The 18238-nt window shown below is 49.1% G+C and overlaps 1 protein-coding gene across 1 annotated transcript in view; it reads left to right on the forward strand.

Moving 5' to 3' along the window:
• Window positions 1-2066: 2066 nt before the first annotated feature.
• LOC125633305 (two pore channel protein 2) overlaps window positions 2067-18238 on the forward strand; it is a 28538-nt gene continuing 12366 nt past the window's right edge. Inside the window, exons 1-8 of the mRNA XM_048842414.2 lie at window positions 2067-2191; window positions 5025-5107; window positions 7522-7636; window positions 8946-9074; window positions 9556-9672; window positions 13733-13851; window positions 14133-14234; window positions 15112-15238. Coding sequence (XP_048698371.2) covers window positions 2153-2191; window positions 5025-5107; window positions 7522-7636; window positions 8946-9074; window positions 9556-9672; window positions 13733-13851; window positions 14133-14234; window positions 15112-15238 — 831 coding nt within the window. The 5' untranslated portion in view covers window positions 2067-2152. The remainder of the gene's footprint in view (window positions 2192-5024; window positions 5108-7521; window positions 7637-8945; window positions 9075-9555; window positions 9673-13732; window positions 13852-14132; window positions 14235-15111; window positions 15239-18238) is intronic.

Below are 18238 nucleotides of genomic sequence, written 5' to 3' on the forward strand. Positions count from 1 at the left end.
TCATCAAGTTGGCCCAAGGCTTACCGGCTTGTAATTGCCAGGATCGCACCTGTACAAAATTTATATCCGCGTCCAATCTGCGATCCACAAACAGGGTCCGCGAATATAAAGCAAATAGCTGCAGATTTGCAGGGCTCTACACATCTGGCGCCTTTTTTCAAAAATACAGATACATACAGCGAGTTCATAGTATCAAGCAGAATTCATAATTTATAGATAGACAGACTTCCCAGATCATCACACCGATACATGTTCAAGTATTCCTCCTTATTGTCCTTAACTCTACTGGACGCAGATTTTTCAGTGATACATTTAGCTTCCCTATCACTGTCTGCATTTCATAACTCCTAATTGATCATAATTTCCCCTTTTTTCCCCATTTCATAAAAAGTTAATTCCTAGACAGTGGGGTCTAGTGGATACAGTGCTGGACTGTGACTCAGGAGACCTAAGCCCAGCTTTGTCACTGATCTTGGGCAAGTCACTGCATCTCCCTGTGCCTTAACTTCCCCATCTGTAAAATGTAAAGTGCTTTGAAATCTACTGATGAAAAGCACTATGTAGGAGATAGGAGTTATTATTATTATTATTTACATTTCTGTCTTAACATTGCTGATGCCTTTTAAGTTTTGTGTATGCGTTCGATGAAGTTGTGCAACCCTGAAGCTGCTCCTACTTAAGGGTCAGCCAGCACCACAAAGTCCCCACAGCTCCAGCACAGTTGATAATGGGCCTATTTGAACACATATGGCAGGATGTTTCCTGGTATTAGTGTGTGTTGCCTTGCCTTCGTGTTTGACTCTGTGTATGTGTTGTGAGGGGAGTGAGAGAATAATGTGTGTTTTGTTGTGTGTGGGTGCTTGTTCTGTATGTGACTGTGTCCTTACCTGGGTGTGAGAGTTTGCTCTGTGTGTGTTTCCTCTCTGTTGTTCAAGGTGATTAGGTGGATCGTTGTGTAAGGGTATGTTGTCTTTCTTGTGCCCATGTCAGTATAAGCCTCCTTCATCCTGTCTGCCTGTCCCTGGCTCTCCCCGAGCCTCCGTGTCTATCCCTGGCTCATCTCTGCCCGTCCATCGACTTCTCTTCCCCTCAACAAGCATTTAGTCTCTGTCCTGACCCTAACTGGGATCACCTGTCTGACCATGGCTGCCAGTGCCCCCCTATCTGTCTGTCCAGCCGCTCCTGGCCGTCCCTGGGTGGCCCATGTCTGTCTGTCTGGCCCTGGCTGAGCTCCTCCCTCTGCTCTCCCCCATCTGTCTATCCCCTGTACCTGGCTGAACTTCCCTTTCCCTGTTTGTTGTCAGTCTGTCTGTGCCTTGTCCGTCTGTCCCGGTCTGCAACCCCCCCCCCCGAGTCTGTCTGTCTCTGCCTGGCCAGAATCCCCTCCCCCCAGTCTGTCTGTCTGTCTGTCTGTCCCGGGCTCCCCCTCTCTGTCCGTCTGTCCCTGTCTGCCATCCCCCCACCCAGTCTGTCTGTCTGTGCCTGGCCAGAATACTCCCCCCCCCCCGTCTGTCTGTCTGTCCCGGGCTCGGCTCCCCCTTTCTGTCCGTCTGTCCCTGGCTGCCATCCCCCCACCCAGTCTGTCTGTCTGTGCCTGGCCAGAATACTCCCCCCCCCCGTCTGTCTGTCTGTCCCGGGCTCGGCTCCCCCTTTCTGTCCGTCTGTCCCTGGCTGCCATCCCCCCACCCAGTCTGTCTGTCTGTGCCTGGCCAGAATACTCCCCCCCCCCGTCTGTCTGTCTGTCCCGGGCTCGGCTCCCCCTTTCTGTCCGTCTGTCCCTGTCTGCCATCCCCCCACCCAGTCTGTCTGTCTGTGCCTGGCCAGAATACTCCCCCCCCCCGTCTGTCTGTCTGTCCCGGGCTCGGCTCCCCCTTTCTGTCCGTCTGTCCCTGTCTGCCATCCCCCCACCCAGTCTGTCTGTCTGTGCCTGGCCAGAATACTCCCCCCCCCCCGTCTGTCTGTCTGTCCCGGGCTCGGCTCCCCCTTTCTGTCCGTCTGTCCCTGGCTGCCATCCCCCCCCCCCAGTCAGTCCGTCCCGGCCGGGCTCGGAGCCGTTTCCGCTGCCCGGAGTCACGTGCGGGCGGGGTTAAAGCTCGCGGCGGGGCTCGCCGGGGCTGGAGCTCGCAGAGCCCTGAGCGGAGCCGGCCCGGCCATGTCCGCCGCAGCCCGGGACCCGCCGCTCGCGCAGGAGGTAACGGGGCGGGGGTGCAGGGTCCCCCGCGGGGTGCAGGGTCCGCGCACCCCTCCCTGGCTGCTGCCTTGCAAGCCGGTCCCTGGACGCCAGGGTGGGTGCTGTGCCCGCTCCCTCCCCGGAGCCTTGATGGGCAGGTCTGCACCCCCCCCCCCCCCCGTGCACGCTGGGCAGGAGGGAGGGGCTCTTTGGCTATAACCCCCCCTTTCCCCTTGGCAGAACAAAGCTGGCAGTCCGCCCTTTGCCCCCTGCGGGCATTGCTCCTTGCAAAGTGCCCGCCCTAACCTCCGGGCGAGGGGGCCACCTGCAGGGTGTGTCCGCTGGCCACGCTTCCCTGCTCGCCCCTGGCAAGAGGGGGAAGCCCTCTCTCTACCCTTCGACCTCCCTCTAGGGAAGTCTGGGGTCGCAGGGCTAGCCATGGCGTGTCCGGCTTTGGTTTGCAGAGGGCGAGGGTCCTCAGCAGCTCCAGCTGCTTTTGTAGCTGCATTCCCTGTTAAGAAATTGGATGGAGACCTCTGTGTAAGGAGGCAGTGTGGTCCAGTGGGTAGAGCATGGGATTCAGTCAGGAGAGGGACCTGGATTATTTCCCTGGCTCTGCTATTAGCCCTCTAAAGAGAGGGGAAGTGACTCGGTCAGTGGGTGGGGATGCCATACCATTGTATTTTAAAAATCCGTTGCCCATGGGATTGCAGGAAGGTGATGGAGAAGATAAAGGCCCTTTCTACATGGCAAAATGTTTGGTCTTCTAACTGCATTTACTAGCTATGTTCTAAGCAACACCCGGTTACAGCACTTGTCTCCTGAACTCGAGAGAGCAGGGTTTTGTTTCATAGGGAATGTCTACACTGCAGTCATGGGGTGTGATTGCGGCTTGTGTAGACCTAAACTAGCTCTAATCTCGTGAGCTGGGCACTGATAGCAGTGAAGCCACAGTAGTACGGGTCTCGGCGTGCACTGTGCAAGACCTGGGGCCCTTGGTAATTACGCAGGCAGCTAGCTTGTGCTTTTCTGCTCCAGAACCTGAGCTAGGTAATGTTTAGCTTGGGTCTGTCTCCATGAGCTGCTGTTACGCCCATGATTGCGGTGTAGACATCCCATAGCGTAGCTGGTGCGCTTTTTTGACGCGTCTACAGTCCACACAATTCAGCACGTCCACCCAGCGGTGCTTTTTCTGACACCACTGTGTTAGCCTGCCTGTTTCTTCCCTCCTGTGCAGCGGTGTTTGTATCAACGCATGCTGGGAAATTCTGTGTAACTATCGCATGTTGCCGCGCAAGAGGCAGCAGATGTGTGGGTGTTCTCCACACAGCCCAGTGTCTTTTGGAGTGGCCTTCTACCTAGGGATGAGCTGGGAGACAGAGGAATGGCTAAGCTGTCTGCACAGATGTTGATTTGTGGGTCCTGTCTACTCAGTGGAACAGGCTGAGACCCAACTCATGGCCTGAGAGTTATGTTGCAGCCCTGGTCATGAGCAGAGTTGAAATACAGTCTAGAGACCTAGTTAGAAACCATGTGTTCACCATACTCATGTGTCTGTGTGGACATGAGCTGTGTGTAGTCAACCATGTTACAAACTCACTCTGGGGGGTGGGGGACCCAAAACACCTGTAGAGCCGGTGGATTAAGAGAGCATAGAAACGAAGAGCAGGTGTCTGGGAGCAAAGAGGCTTCCTTTGGCACTGCTGCAGTTCATTGTGAGATCCACTAGATGTCAACAGGTTCCTTTAAGCAGTTTCTTGAGAAGAAAGACTCTCAATAACTGCATTTTAATAGTTAAGCCATTAAACTACAGTACCCACAGTGTTCACCATTAAGTCCTGTTACAGTACAGACTTGCAGACGCAGCCAAAATTTCCTCTCATGCCCTCTGAACTAGAGAACCTGTGTTGTTGCTCTTCCATGCCACATTAACAAGGCAGATGACTCAATGCCTGGGTCAGCTGTCAAGTGGAAGCTGCCGACCTGACTCCTCCTCGTTTAAAGGTGACCCAGAATGCTGCTGAGCATTGGCTAAACAAACTCAGTGTGGAGCTAACTCCATCTATGCGTTAAATACTTACACTGAACTCTTCTTTCTTTTGAGAAGAGCATGATAAGCGAATCAGCCCCCCCCCCCCCCCCCGTTCCGAGTCATTCATGGAATGACATAATTGACAGAAAGTAAAGGGGGTACTGTATTGTAAATAGTGTGCATATGGTACAAACGCAGTGAGATGGTAGGGTGATAATTTACACGTTTCCAGGAAACAGAATTCAGGTGTTTGAAATCTATCCTAGGATGGCAGGAATCCTAGGTAGCTCATCCCTTTGAGAACTCCACCTCTGCTTCCCCATCAAGAGTACTGCTAGGAATACTTAGCTGTTGGCTACAAGAGAGGGGAAAAACCAAACATCATTCTCTCTGCAATGAGGAAATTAGCATAAGTGCTCTCTGCACACAGCACTTGCCCAGCAAAGTACTTCTAAAGTTAGTAGGCAGTTACCACCAGGTGACCTCACCTAAACCTCTCCTTGCATTGTATATTTCTAGCTATTTTAAATGTATAGTAAATAATCACACAACTTTGGGTTTCTCTTCCAATATGAATAGGGTGAGGAGAAGGCTGTATGTTTACTTGTGCTTTTAGAAATTAGAATATATTTCAGAATCTGCATGTCATGAAGTCTCTTTGTAGCACCATTATTCAGAGCACCATTTATATTCACCTAAATGGAATATCTCAAGATATAAAGATGCTTCCAAGGAAGCACTCTTTGGAATTGCCTCTTTAAAATGTAAGTTTCAAATTCTGACTAAACTGTGTCACATTCTCCCCACCCCGATCATCAACAGGACCTTCTCCTGGCAGCAGCTTATGTGTATGATGCTCAATATAACAGAAACATTCCGTTTGAAACCTCACCGCAAGCAGTCAGGTAAGGAAACACTCTAACATCCAGTACAACAATATTCTGTGTGAAGAATTAAAATATTTAACTGGGAAATATTTTCACTTAATTGGAGTGAGGGGGACACTCGATACAAAGGAAATTTTGATTTAAATCAAGTTAATTTATTCACTAAAGCTCGTCTTCCACAAATGTTTATGCACATGCTTAATCTAGCAACAAAGAATGTAGGCCACACTTAACATCTCGAGGATAGAGTCCCCCCATCACTTGAGAACAAAATTAATCAAGGAACCAAAGGAGGAAAAGAAGAAATTCTTGAATTGCCTATACGCCAATGCTAGCAGCCTGGGTAAACAAGATGAGTTGGAATTACTCATTTATATGCATAAATTCGATCTAGTTGGTATTACTGAAACCTGGTGGGATGATTTGCATGATTGGAATATTAAAATCAATGGTTATAACATATTGAGGAAGGATCAAGTGGGCAAACAGAATGGGGAAGTGGCAGTCTACATCAAAAATGGCATTATCTGTTTCTGGGTGACTGATAACTCGGAAGAAAATTATCTTTGTTCCATAAGCATTAATGTCTGGAGAGACAAAGCACATGATGGAGTACTCATTGGTGTCTGCTACAGAACCACTAAATCACACTAGGGAACAGCGTGACCAACTCCTTACGCACCTGTCTAGAAAGTGTGTGTGTCGGAGGTGCGGGGGGGGGGAGAGGGGCAGGAAGGACCTGCATGATCCTGGGGCACTTCAGTTTGAGTGACATGCTGGAGGTTCATGCTGCCCTCAGTAAAACATCCTTGCAATTTCTAAACATAGTAGATGGCAATTTCCTAACTCAAAAAGTGTTGCAGCCAACATAGGACAAGGTCTAATGTAGAATTCCCCTAACGGATAAAGAGCAATTGATCACACAACTAAAAATTAATAGTAGTTTAGGTACAAGTGATCATAACTGCTCACATTAGTCCAGGCCAGTAACATATGCACACACATCAACATGGGTTTATGGAAAATAGAGCCTATAAAACATATTTTTATGAGATCAATAGATACAGGTAATAGTGTTTGTAATAGAAGTCTGTAAGGTGTTTGTCATGGTACCACTTGACATTAGATTAAAAAACTAAAGCAATATAAAACTGATAGATCTCAAAATGTGATTGTAAAGAGACGATCCCCATCAAGTGGCTGTGGTTCCATGGCGGCCCAGCAGGGACCTGTTCTTGGCCCTACCATATTTAACGTTTTTATTAATGACCTAGAAGGAAAAACTAAAATAATCACTGATAAAGGTTGCAGATGACCCCAAAATTTAGGAAGTGTTAAATAACAAAGACAACAGGTCATTGATTCAGAACGGTCTGGATTACTTGGTAAACTGGCTGTAAGCAAGCACTATGCATTTTAATACAGCTAAATGTAAATGTCTACATCTAGGAATAAAGAATGGGGGCCTCCATTCTGGAAGCAGTGACTCTGACAAAGATTTTGGTGTCATGTTGGATAATCAGCCAAACATGAGCTCTGTGTGACTCTGTGGAGAAAAGGACTAATATGATCCTTGGATACGTAAACCGGGAAATCTCAATTGGAGTAGAGAGGTTGTTTACTTGATAGTAAAATAAGGATCGGTAACTGTTGGCAGGCATGCAGCCTTCCCCACATCTTGTTCCTGGAGGGATCCAGTGTTACCAGCCCAACAACAGTGCAGGGAGCCTGGCTGTCATGGACCCACACTCTCACTCTTGTGACTGGGGCTGTATAGGGTTCCCTGCAGGCGCAAGGCATGGGGAAGTCTGGGGGCCTGGCCTGGCGGAGCAGACAATGCCAGCCAGGACCATGAGGAGGAGGATGCTGAGCCCAAGGCTGTGCAGGAGGCCACCCTGCTGCTGTAATGCTTCTGCCTTGGGATGGAGCTGGGAGCACATTCTCCTTCTTGTGGTCCTTGCCATGGGAAGACGTCTCTGCTCCACCAGGCCAGGACTGCAGCATCCCTTGCACTCGGGTGTTTTGGGCCCTTGGCTGTGCTGGGAGCCCCCTGCAGCCCCCCTGTCTGTGCTGCATGAACCTTTATCCCTGCCTTAACTTCCAGCAACTGCAAAAATAGTTAAAAATTGGTGGGTGGGGGGGAGACATCTTTAATAAAATTATATTAATTGTCAAAATTAGAAAAAAAATGTGAATTCTGCCAAGTCTATTTGCAATGTAGAAAGACAAACTCTTCCCAGAGAGTGTGTTCTTGCCCTCTCTTTCTCACCTTAGTAATGTAAAGTCTTTTTTTTTTTTTCCCCTCCTTTTGCTGGAGAAATCGTCAGAGAATCAGCATGGAACAGCAGTGTCTTGCTACCATGAAAGAATAGCTGTATCAATACACATGTACTAGTGCCCTAATTTGTAATATCTATGGTTTGCCTCCGCAGACTTTACTATCTCTATAACCATTGGACTATGCAAGCAGCCACCTACTTCTTTATCTTTGTAGACCTTTTCCTTGCTGTGTTTGAAGATCCTGCTGTGTATCCACTCCCTTTCTTGGTAAGCATTTGGGTAAAAGGGAACAACAGCTTTGTCTTATTGATGGATGGAGAAAGTTCATGTCTTCTATAATACTCCAGCTTGCTGTATAAAGGAATATTTCTCTGCTTGCATTCAGTAGAGGAGGCTGCTGGATGTTTTTTGTAGTAATATCGGTGATCCCTGATACTGCTGAATTAATCTGATCTACAGAACTCTGTGGGAGCATAGCAAATATAATCCTGTGCAAACAAGGAATGGCTCTCCCATCGATGTGTGCAAGCCCTATTAGTGGTGATGAGTGCTGGGCATCCATCAGCAGTACCATGGAGTGCCCCTCTGCTCCACCACCAGGTTCAAAACATTGTTGGCTCACTTTCCGTATTCTCTGCTTTCTTCCATGCTGCCCCTCTGCACAGCACATCTTCCACTAACCTCACCTCCTGCAAACTCTTCAAGAAAGTGGCCGGTGAAGACACTTAACTATTTTATTCCTTATTTTAAACAAACGTCTGTCTTTCCTCACACTGTGTGCCTAGGCCTTTTTGAGTAACTAGTCTTCTATTAAAACTGGCCCAACACCCTTCCTGCGGTCTCGTCACATCCAAGGTTGGCTTGTGGCAGGGATTATGTCTCGAGCTGCTTAGCGCACCATTAAGATGATTGTTTAGTGTTGACTTCTGCTCAGGGGTTCTTGTGTATACATCGGAGGGCAGTGTTGCTTAAGGGATAGAACAATTAGACTGGGACTTCAGAGACCTGGATTCTGTCCCAGTTTGACCATTGTCAGGGGACTTGGGGAAAGTCACTTTGCCTCTCTGTAAACTGGGGGTGATGATACTGGCCTCCTCTGTAAAGTGCTTTGAGATCTGGGGATGAAAAGGTCTCTAGAAGAGCTAGAGGTACTATTTCCAGAATAGACTTTGATACCAGTGCAGTATGGTTTACCTTGACAGACATCCGTCCCAAATTCAGCATACATGAAAATCTACTAACTCCCTAAGATGTCACGCTCCTTAAATTCCTAGTGTTACGTGAGACGCACCAAATAATAGCGGCCAACATCAAACAGGTGACTTTATTTCTTTTTAAATTTTATGGTGAGAGACAGTTTAAAAAATAGCTCAATCATCAGCAAATTCCCAGTGAAAACCAATCTGACGTATCCTCCTTTCTGTGTTTCCTGTGACTCCACCTTCTTCAGGCTCATTCTCTGAACCTGTCTGGTGGCAGATAGAGAGTAACATAGCTAGGGAGAAGATATCGGGGCAGCCTAGAAATACAGTCTTTAAGCCAAAACAACCCCACTTTGTTTGTCCTCCCTTTGTAGGCCACTTCCCTGGTCGAGGTATTGTGCCTTTTGGTGTTCTTTGGGCGACTGGTGCATTTTGCCAAAGTCACCCCTCGCAATGTGTTTTGGAAGGATACAAAGAATATCTGCATCATGATAGCGATACTGGTGAGTTGCAACTGTGGTCACTGTGATGTGAAGGAATTAGGTGTGCGAAGCTAGATCACCTGTAGGCTTTTTTCCTACTTCCGCTGTCATTGTGACAAGGATTGTGTGAAATGATGATGGGGCTGGTTGATAGCCAGGTCTACAAACAGCCTGTTTGTATGTTCTTCCCATTTGTACAGCTCCAATGTGTCCCCCTCTTCTCTTAATAGATCAGTTTCAGAGCATGACTTGCAACAGAGGCATAGTTTCTGAAATTCTGTTGAAAGTAAACGTGGCAAGTGCAACTTTTAAAATTTATTTGTGCGTTGTCCATCTTAATGTCATAACATGGTCTAATCTACTGAAACTTCCATCTCCTGCGGGAGAGAACACTACCCCATGAAACTGTCGTCTTTTAATGGTCCAAGAATAGGTCCATGTGTTATAATGAGTGGTAGACCAAACCCTTTCCTGTGATTTGTTGCTGCTCTTTCTTCCACAGGTGACCTTAATTGACCTGATTATCTACGGGGCACTTAAAATCTCGAACGTAAACAGCATTAGATGGTCAAGGTTCCTGAGACCCATTTTCTTAATAAACTTTGCAGAAAGTCGTCAGGTAAGCAACACTTGGTCATCACGTGAATGGGTTGGGTGCTGGTGGTTGTTATCTTGGAGTAAGAGCATTGGGCAGAGTGGCCGGAAGGTAGCACTTACGGCTCTGTTTTCTTACCGTGTCTGCCAAGGCCCTCTTCTTCGAAGATACCCTTGTGGTTGGTCAGCGTGAGCAGTGTTGGGTGTGTGCAAACACACCCCTCTTTCCCTTTGGCGTGAATCCAAAATGCTTCTAGAGCTTCATTATCCCTGACAGTTGAGCTCTTGGTGCCTGGCTGTGGCAGAGCAGAGGGAGTGTGAAAGGGAACTCTTGTGTTCTGGGCTGTGAGAGAGGGAGCATAGGGTGCATATCAGCAGGGTTTCTCTCCTACGCTGAGTGAAGATCGCTCATTGACAGCCAGGCGAGAAGAAAGTGACTCCTGCTGGCAGTGGTTCCATGCCTTGGGAATGGTGGAAAAAATGGGGAATTGCAAGTAGCTTCAAAAACGAGCCTCCATCTCCTCTTCTATTAGCAGTAGGGGAAAATCCTTCCCCGCTCATGAAGAGCGAGATCGCCTTCTGCCTATGCGGTGACCTACCTAATCACTGCCGGCTCTGGGAACAGGGTTGAAAAGCTTCCGGCTGGAACCTGAATCCTTGTATGGTCCCAAGTTCTTTGGGGTCAATCCACTTTGTTTGGATTCTTAATTTAAGTTTGTGTCCTAATTATTCTTCCCTAATCCTGCTTCTGTTGCCTGCTCTGCTCACTTGTCAAAAATTACTTGTTTCTAGAAGCCTTTTAGGCGAGTGAGAGCACAGCTGTGCTAATTACTGTCACCTAAACCGCTGCCCAGACTTGGCTCATTCATTCCTGTGTCATGAAAAGACTGAATCATTGCCTCCAACGCCATCTTGGCTCTTGCTTGAAAATCAAGGCACCGCCTTTGCTGTGGGGAGAAAGCAATTCAAAAGATGAGAGCATGGGACCGGCAGCCTGGAGTTACAGGTTCTAATCCCAGTTCTGCCTCTGAGTTACCATGTGATCTCAAATTGTCTGTGGCTGTGAGAATATGGATGCTACCTACCTTGTAGGGATTTGGAGGGTTAGCTAAGATTTGTTAAAAGCATTTGAACTCTGATGGGGCTCCAAGGTGCAAAGGGATGAGTGTGTATTTGGTGTAGGGGCAATTATCATTCTGCTGTGCTAGTGAGGGGGTTGGGACGTGACTGATTTAGCCATTAGGCTGCCATTGATGGGGCTGGAGGAAACCAGGTGTGGCCAGAAGATGGCACAACTCTTCCTCTTCAGGCAGTGCAGGTGGATTGCTACTGGAGGGCAGCACGGAAGCCATGCTGTCTGTGGAGGGCCGTCAGTGTGGCAGTGACTAACGTGAAAGAAGGGGCTTCAGAGACTTGATGGGCAGCACTGTAGCCCCAGTGGTGAGCCACATGTGACTAGCAGGGCCGGGGGAGGTAGCCTCTTAAACCTTGGCCTGGTCTTGAACTGTGCCCATCACCGTGGTATCTGAGCACTCTCTAACCAGCAAAATAGAAGATGGGAGTATTTCTTCCAATGTGCACATAGCATTGAATTTCCAACTGTACATACAAAACGATGGGGTCTAAATTAGCTGCTACCACAAAGAAAGATCTTGGAGTCATTGTGGACAGGTCTCTGAAAGCATCTGTTAATGGGCTGCAGCAGCCGTCAAAAAAAGCTAACAGTGTTGGGAGCCATTAGAAAAGGGATGGAGAACAAGAGACAAATATCATCATGCCACAAGAGACAAATATCATCATGCCACTATATAAGTTCATGGTACACCCATATTTTGAATACTTCCTGAAGTTCTGGTTGCCCCATATAAAAAAAAAAATTAGAATTAGAAAAGTTGCAGAGAAGAGCAACAAAACTGATGAGGGGGATGGAACAGCTTCCGTATGAGGAGAGGTTAAATAGACTGGGACTGCTCAGCTTAATAAAGAGACGACTGCGGGAGGGATGTCCTAGAGGCCCATAAAATCATGGGGTGTGTGGAGAAAGTGAGTAGGGAAGTGATATTTACCCCTTCACATAACACACAAACCAGGGGCCACCCAATAAAATAGATTTAGCAGGTTTGAAAGAAACACAAGGAGGTACTTCTTCAATCAGCACACAGTCAACTTGTGGAACTCCCTGCCAGGAGATATTGTGAAGGCCAAAAGTATAATGGGCTTAAAAAAAGAACTAGGTCCATCAATGACTATTAGCCTAGATGATCAGGGACACAACCCTACACTTTGGGTGTCCCTAAACTTCTGACTGCCAGAAGCTGGGACCGGGTGACAGGATGTATCACCTGATGATTGGCCTGTTCTCTTCATTCCCTCTGAAGCATATGGCACTGGCCACTGTCAGAAGTCAGGCTAGGCCACATGCACCATTGGCCTAGCAAGGCCATTCTTATGACTTACCATCTGTCATGTGTGGTCCCATCTCCATTCCTCTCTCCCCAAAGGGAAATCTCCATGTTTTTTTGTGTAATCTTTCATCCCTCCTCCTCTGACTTAGAATACAGCTCAGTTCAGCTGTGGCTTATGAAGTAGCCTACACGTGGTTCAAACGTGACTGCCTAATGTTGAACAACTCTTCCTCTGCCTGCCAGGGAACTGCTGGATGAGAGGATGACTTGCTTTACCAGCTTGGCGTATTTAGGGTCTTAGAGCAGGCTTAGGCTTAGGCTTTGTCTACACTAGCACATTTGTCGGTCAGGGAAGTGGGGGGAGGGGAATGTAAGTTTCACAAAAAGTACAAAAGTACCGGTGTGGACCGCGCTGTGTTGGCAGGAGACGCTCTCCTGCCAACACAGCTAGTGCCTCTCATTGGGGGTAGTTTAATTATGTTGATGGGAGAGCTCTCTCCTGCTGGGCTGGAGCAGCTATACGGGAGACCTTACAGCGGGGCAGCTGTGCTTCTCGAAGACTTGTAGCGTAGACCTAGCCTTAGACACTTGTCTGTGCCAGGACACAGGCTTCTGGGTAAAAAAGCTTTTCTAAGCAGTTGTACGGAGCAGTGACATACATGAGAGTGATGGTCATGGGTTTAAAGTTGATGCAGTCCAAGACCTTCTGGTGACCGGCAGAGTCTGGCGCTGTTTGTTCTACTTCAAAGACTGAATTGTGCATGGGAACACCTTTGGGCTGGTGTGAGATGAGAACCTTTGCTTGCTTCCCCTTTGCAACAGTGTGTCTCTGCTGTACGTAGGTAGGGACTCCTCTTCTGCCTCTTGGGGATGGGGGAGGAAGGCCCTGGTATTTTTCCCAGGCTCTACCGATGTGAGATGCCATTCAGAGTGTGCATGCTCAGTTGGCCAACAAGCCCATGGAACCCAGACAAGACTCCTCCATGGCAGTGCTGGTCTATAGACCAAGTGTGAAGTCGTGTCTAACACTGTTAGTTGAAATGTGTTGTGACCCATTCTCCTCCCCCCCCCCCCCCCCGCCCCGCCAATTTTCCGTGATGAGGCATTTTCCAGGTGGAACATACCCTTACAGCAGACTGTGAAGATCTTCCTAGGATGATTTCCCCCTCCTTCCTTACGCACTTCAATACACCATAAAATAGCTAACAATATTGTTAATTAAATCATTGTCGCGGAACATCTGGGGCATTACCCCATTGAAACAAGGCATTGGGGGCCTCTCAAAGCTATCATCTCAGGCTGCCTGCAGACTCGGGCAGATACTGTTGCACCAGCTTTCACGTGGTTCGTCTTTGGACGCCGGAAGGTTTTCTTTGCAAACATAAGGGCTAGAGACTTAGCTTTGACATTCTGGGGACCAAGATGGCATCCTCCAAAAACCAAGTACTAGGCAGCCAACCTGGCTTTACCTGACCCAGCTTGGGCCCTAGAGGAACAGGTGGTGTAAAGTCGCAGAGTGGAGTTTGCTGTTGATTGGTGGCTAGATCCATTTCTCTCAATGGAAAGAACTCCTGTGTCCTGCTTTGCCTGATCATGGGGGAGCTACAAACTCCGGTGTGAAAGCCATGGGGAAAGCTGGCGCAGTTTGGTTTCTAAATGCTCCCTGTTGTGTCTTGGCAGATCCGGAGGGTGTTCCGCAGTATACGAAACACACTGCCAGAGATCACGTATGTCTTCCTGCTCTTCATGTTCAGTGTCCTCATGTTCTCCCTCATGGCTCTGAAGCTGTTTGGTGACAGGTGAGAGCATTTTCCGCTCTGGAGTTCCCCATGTGGGTTTCAAGCTTTGGATCCGAGGGACTCTGCCAGCTCGAAATCCTGCAGATGAGGAAGTATGGCTGGGGTTCCAGAACTGCTGAGCAAACATGACTGTTTTATCATCTGTGGGTACTGGGGACTCCAAAAAATAAGGCCATAGGGGATCTGACTGCAGTATCAACTGCTCTACTGATGCCCTGCAGTAGCTGTGTGTCAGTGATTTGGTATCTGCGTGTAATTTCATGGTGCCTCTTCCTTTTCAGGAATCTCCGGACAGTGGAAGGATCTCCATATTTTACAAACTACCTAGAAATCGTATTTGATCTCTATGTGCTGGTGACGACAGCCAACAGCCCTGACGTCATGTATGTACCCTGCTCTGCAAATACCAGGCGATCTAGGTGCACGACAGTATCTCTGGGCGACAGGGAAGCACTGCATAGTGCATAGAACTGGAGCAGCAGTCTAGGGCCCAATTCAGAGCTCGCTGCAGTAGAAGGAAAGACACGCTGAATCTGTCACCATATTTGACATAAAAGGATCTCTGTTTTCTGGGGCTTTAAATCACAGATGATAAAATCTAGGAAATCAGGAAGTCTCAAACAGCACAGTACTTCTAAAAGCCTCCGTGTACTGTGTGATCCGACTGGCTTGGGTGGACTTTGCATGTGGGGAGGTGGGAGCATTTAGCCTTGCCCTGATGCTGAGTGGCTTGACTTGCTCCTCACCCTGCACTGCAGTGGGGACTAGCCCCACCTCCAGGCAGCACCCAAACTCTGATGTGGGTTTTGTGGCTTTTTAGCCTTTAATTCAGCGTTGCTTTTACCAGTGAGAGTATATCTCTTCCCTCCCCCACACTAGCACCTGCATCCCTTGTACAATAGCCTTGGGACCAAGAGAGCTGGAGAGGATTGCAGCATGGGGTGTCCTCTGCTTTCCCTAGAAGGGCCAAATTCTACACTCCCCTTCCCACCCACCCTTATCCACCTCATTAGCAGTTGCAAATGAGCACCCATGGGAAGAATTCTCGCTCAAAGAACATGCTGTCTGTGATTTCTTATGGAGTGATTGACTTGTTGAATTTCAAACTGACCTGCTCCAACACTGCATTCAGTCTCATGCCTAGAAGGTGCGATGTATCCTGAGACAGCATTTTGGAAGCTGTCCCAGAGGTTTTATTGCTCTGTATGAATCCCTGCTTTCACTGTAGAATGACTAAAGCCACTCTCTCTCCCTGTCTAGGATGCCGGCCTTTGACTTCAGTTGGTGGTATTCCCTGTTCTTCATAACCTATGTAGTAATCAACACCTACCTCTTCATGTCTGTCTTCCTGGCTGTTGTGTACAACAATTACAGGAAACATTTAAAGGTAAAGTGTGTGTGTGGAAGAGTATCTCCTGAACTGGGCACAGCAATAACACAACTATACCCATCACTGCATGGAGTGTTCTGCTTTAACAACATCTGTTTCCTCTTCCGGTCCTCTGAATCTCAAGTGTTTGTGAATCCAGTGCAGAGTCCGACTCCCAGTGCTAGGCCACTAAATCAGTGGGACGGAGGGTTTGTTTGTTTGTTTGCTTGTTTTGGTGCTAGAAAACATCAAGTGGGGTTTTGGTTATCCAGTTTAGAGCCCTTTTTATGGTACTGCTGTAAGGTGCTAGCATTACGGCAAATCTCCTGTTACTGCCTGGTACGGGGGTTGTACCACAATGTTGTTCAGTGCGGGGGTTGGAAAGAGGGGAGAGACTCACCGAGCATCTGCGGGGAAAGGATCCTCAAGGCAATGTCCTGCAGCCAGCCACTCCTCCTTTCCAGGGGACAGTATGATTAATCGGCTGCTGATTCTGAGCCATCCTTTAGAGCCATTTAATGAGGTTTCCATATGTCACTTCAGTTATACTATCACTGAGAGACCCTATGGGATTAGGCTTGGTATAAACCTGTGGAAACATGGGCCCTGCCCTGAAGAGCTTATAGTCAAAGACCAGGTGGGGAGAAGAGGGAAGCTCTCTAGGCAGGGACTGTCTCCCTGTTCTGTGCCTGTCTGCCCAGCACCTAGTACCACGGGGTTCTGGCCCATGCCTGGGGCTCCTGGCTGCTACTGCAATAAAAATAAACTGCACAATACAGAATGATTTAACACAGATAGTGCCGTGACCACCACTTTTGTTGACTTCTCCCAGTAAATGTCCTGTGTGTGTGCTCATCAGTAGACAGGGTGCAGTGATCTGTGCACTGTTCCTGCTAAACATTAGGCAAACCTCCCTTCTGGAATGTCTCTACTGGGAAGACAGCTGCTATCCAGTAGCAACTCTATGTACTGTGTGGTTGCTCTGTAACAGGTTGGCAACCTATGGCACACATGCCAAACACAGCCCGCGAGCTGATTTTTAATGGCAAGCTGTTCTCTGCCAGGTCCCAGCCGCTGGCCCTGCTCAGCGCCCGCTGCCAAACCCAGGCCGGGACCCCGGCAGGCTGTAGAGTGCCGTTAAAAATCTTGCCCGCCCCGGCCCTCTCTTCTCCACTCTCCCCCGCCACCCCACACACACACGTGGGGGCAGGGTGAAGAAGCTTGGTCCTGCCTGCTGCAGGACAGGCAAGTTCCTCCTCCCCTGCCTCTTCCCCCAGCCTGCTGGGTTCCTGCCCCTCCTCCTCTCCCTCCCTGCCACCGATCAGCTGATGGCCCTTGCGATCAGCTGATGGCCCTTGCGAGGGAGTGGGAGAAGCTGAGCCTCAGCACTCTGGCTGCTCCGGGGAGGAGGCAGAGAAGAGGTGGGGATGGGGCCTTGGGGAAGGGGGGGGTGGAATCGGGGCATATCCCCTCCAGCCCTCTGCCGTGAAACAGCTCTGGGTAGGAGGCTGGAAGCACCCCCACACCCCCAGCCCTCTGCCCTGATCTCTGCACCCCTCACACACACTCCAGTCCCCCCACACCCCATGCCCTGACTCTTGCACACACCCCCACATTCTTACTCCCCACTGTGAGCACCAAACAGGAGCTCCTGGACCCCTCACACCAAATGGGAGCTGCCCAGGTAAGCACTCCACACCCAAACCTCCAGCCCCAACCCTAAGCCCCCTCCCTCATTCTAGCTCCTGGCCAGACCCTACACCCCAACCCCAGCCTGCTCCTTCACCCCCAGCCCTGTGCTCAGTGCACTCCCACCCTCAGCTCAGTGCAGACAGAGAGGAAGAGACTGGGCTAGAACCAGGGGGAAGGTAGGTACCCACTCTATGGGCAGGGCCGGGATCCTAGACTGGCAGCGGGCTGAGGGGGCCAGGACCTTGGCCGGCAGGAGCCGGCGGACAGAACCCCAGACCGGCCGGGGGTTGAGTGGCAGCAGGCTGAGCCGCTCAGCCCACTGCTAGTCTGGGGTCCCGGCCGCCCACCCCACTCAGCCCACTGCTGGTCTGGGCTTCTGGCTGCCGGCCCCTTGCCCGCCAGGGTCCCAGCCGCAGGCCCCGCTCAGCCCACTGCTGGCCTAGGTGAACAGAACCCCAGGCTGGCAGCGGGCTGAGTGGGCCAGCTGTGTAAGATCAGCATTTTAATTTAATTTTAAATGAAGCTTCTTAAACATTTTGAAAACCTTGTTTACTTTACATATGACAATAGTTTAGTTATATAATACATAGACTTATAGAGAGAGACCTTCTAAAAAACGTTAAAATGTATTATTGGCATGCAAAACCTTAAATTAAAGTGAATAAATGAAGACTCGGCTCACCACTTCTAAAAGGGTGCCGACCCCTGCTCTGTAACGTACCCTTAAAGCACTGACAGGAGGACAGAGCAGGGGGCACTATATTCAATAAGAGCGGCGTACATCTTCCCTCTTCCAGTAGCACCCACCAAATTTTGGGGTAACTGAGGACACTGTAAGCATGTCTAGTGCTTGCAATTATAGGGCTAATGCTAAAAGTTCCAGTGAACTTTCATAAATAGACTAACCTTCCTCTCTTATAGGCAAGGTCTCCTGCCATACGCACTAACAGGAGGCCACAAAAACCATCCCTGCATGCTGTCTGCTGGGCAGACTGCCTAGTGGAGGTAGGGCACAAAGTTGGCTGGCTCTTCTGCCCAAATTCCTGGAGCTAGCTGTTGGCAGGATCATCTCCCATCTGGATACCACAGAAATCGGACGGATAGCTGCCGCTTTCCAAGTCCTCGCTTGTTAGTGTTGATGTGATGTCTAAATCGATTCCCTCTTCTCCTTTACTCCAACTTGAGGGCCTTCCAGTCCATGATAAAGCCCTTGTGACTCACCTCTCCCTGCTGTTTGTTACATATCAACACCCTTTTCTCCCCGCCCCAATTGCACACTATCTTCCAAGGTGTAATATAAGCCATCTAGATTTTTAATCTGCTAAG

The sequence above is a fragment of the Caretta caretta genome, chromosome 3, assembly GCF_965140235.1.
Source record: "Caretta caretta isolate rCarCar2 chromosome 3, rCarCar1.hap1, whole genome shotgun sequence".
Classification (NCBI taxonomy): Eukaryota; Metazoa; Chordata; order Testudines; family Cheloniidae; genus Caretta; species Caretta caretta.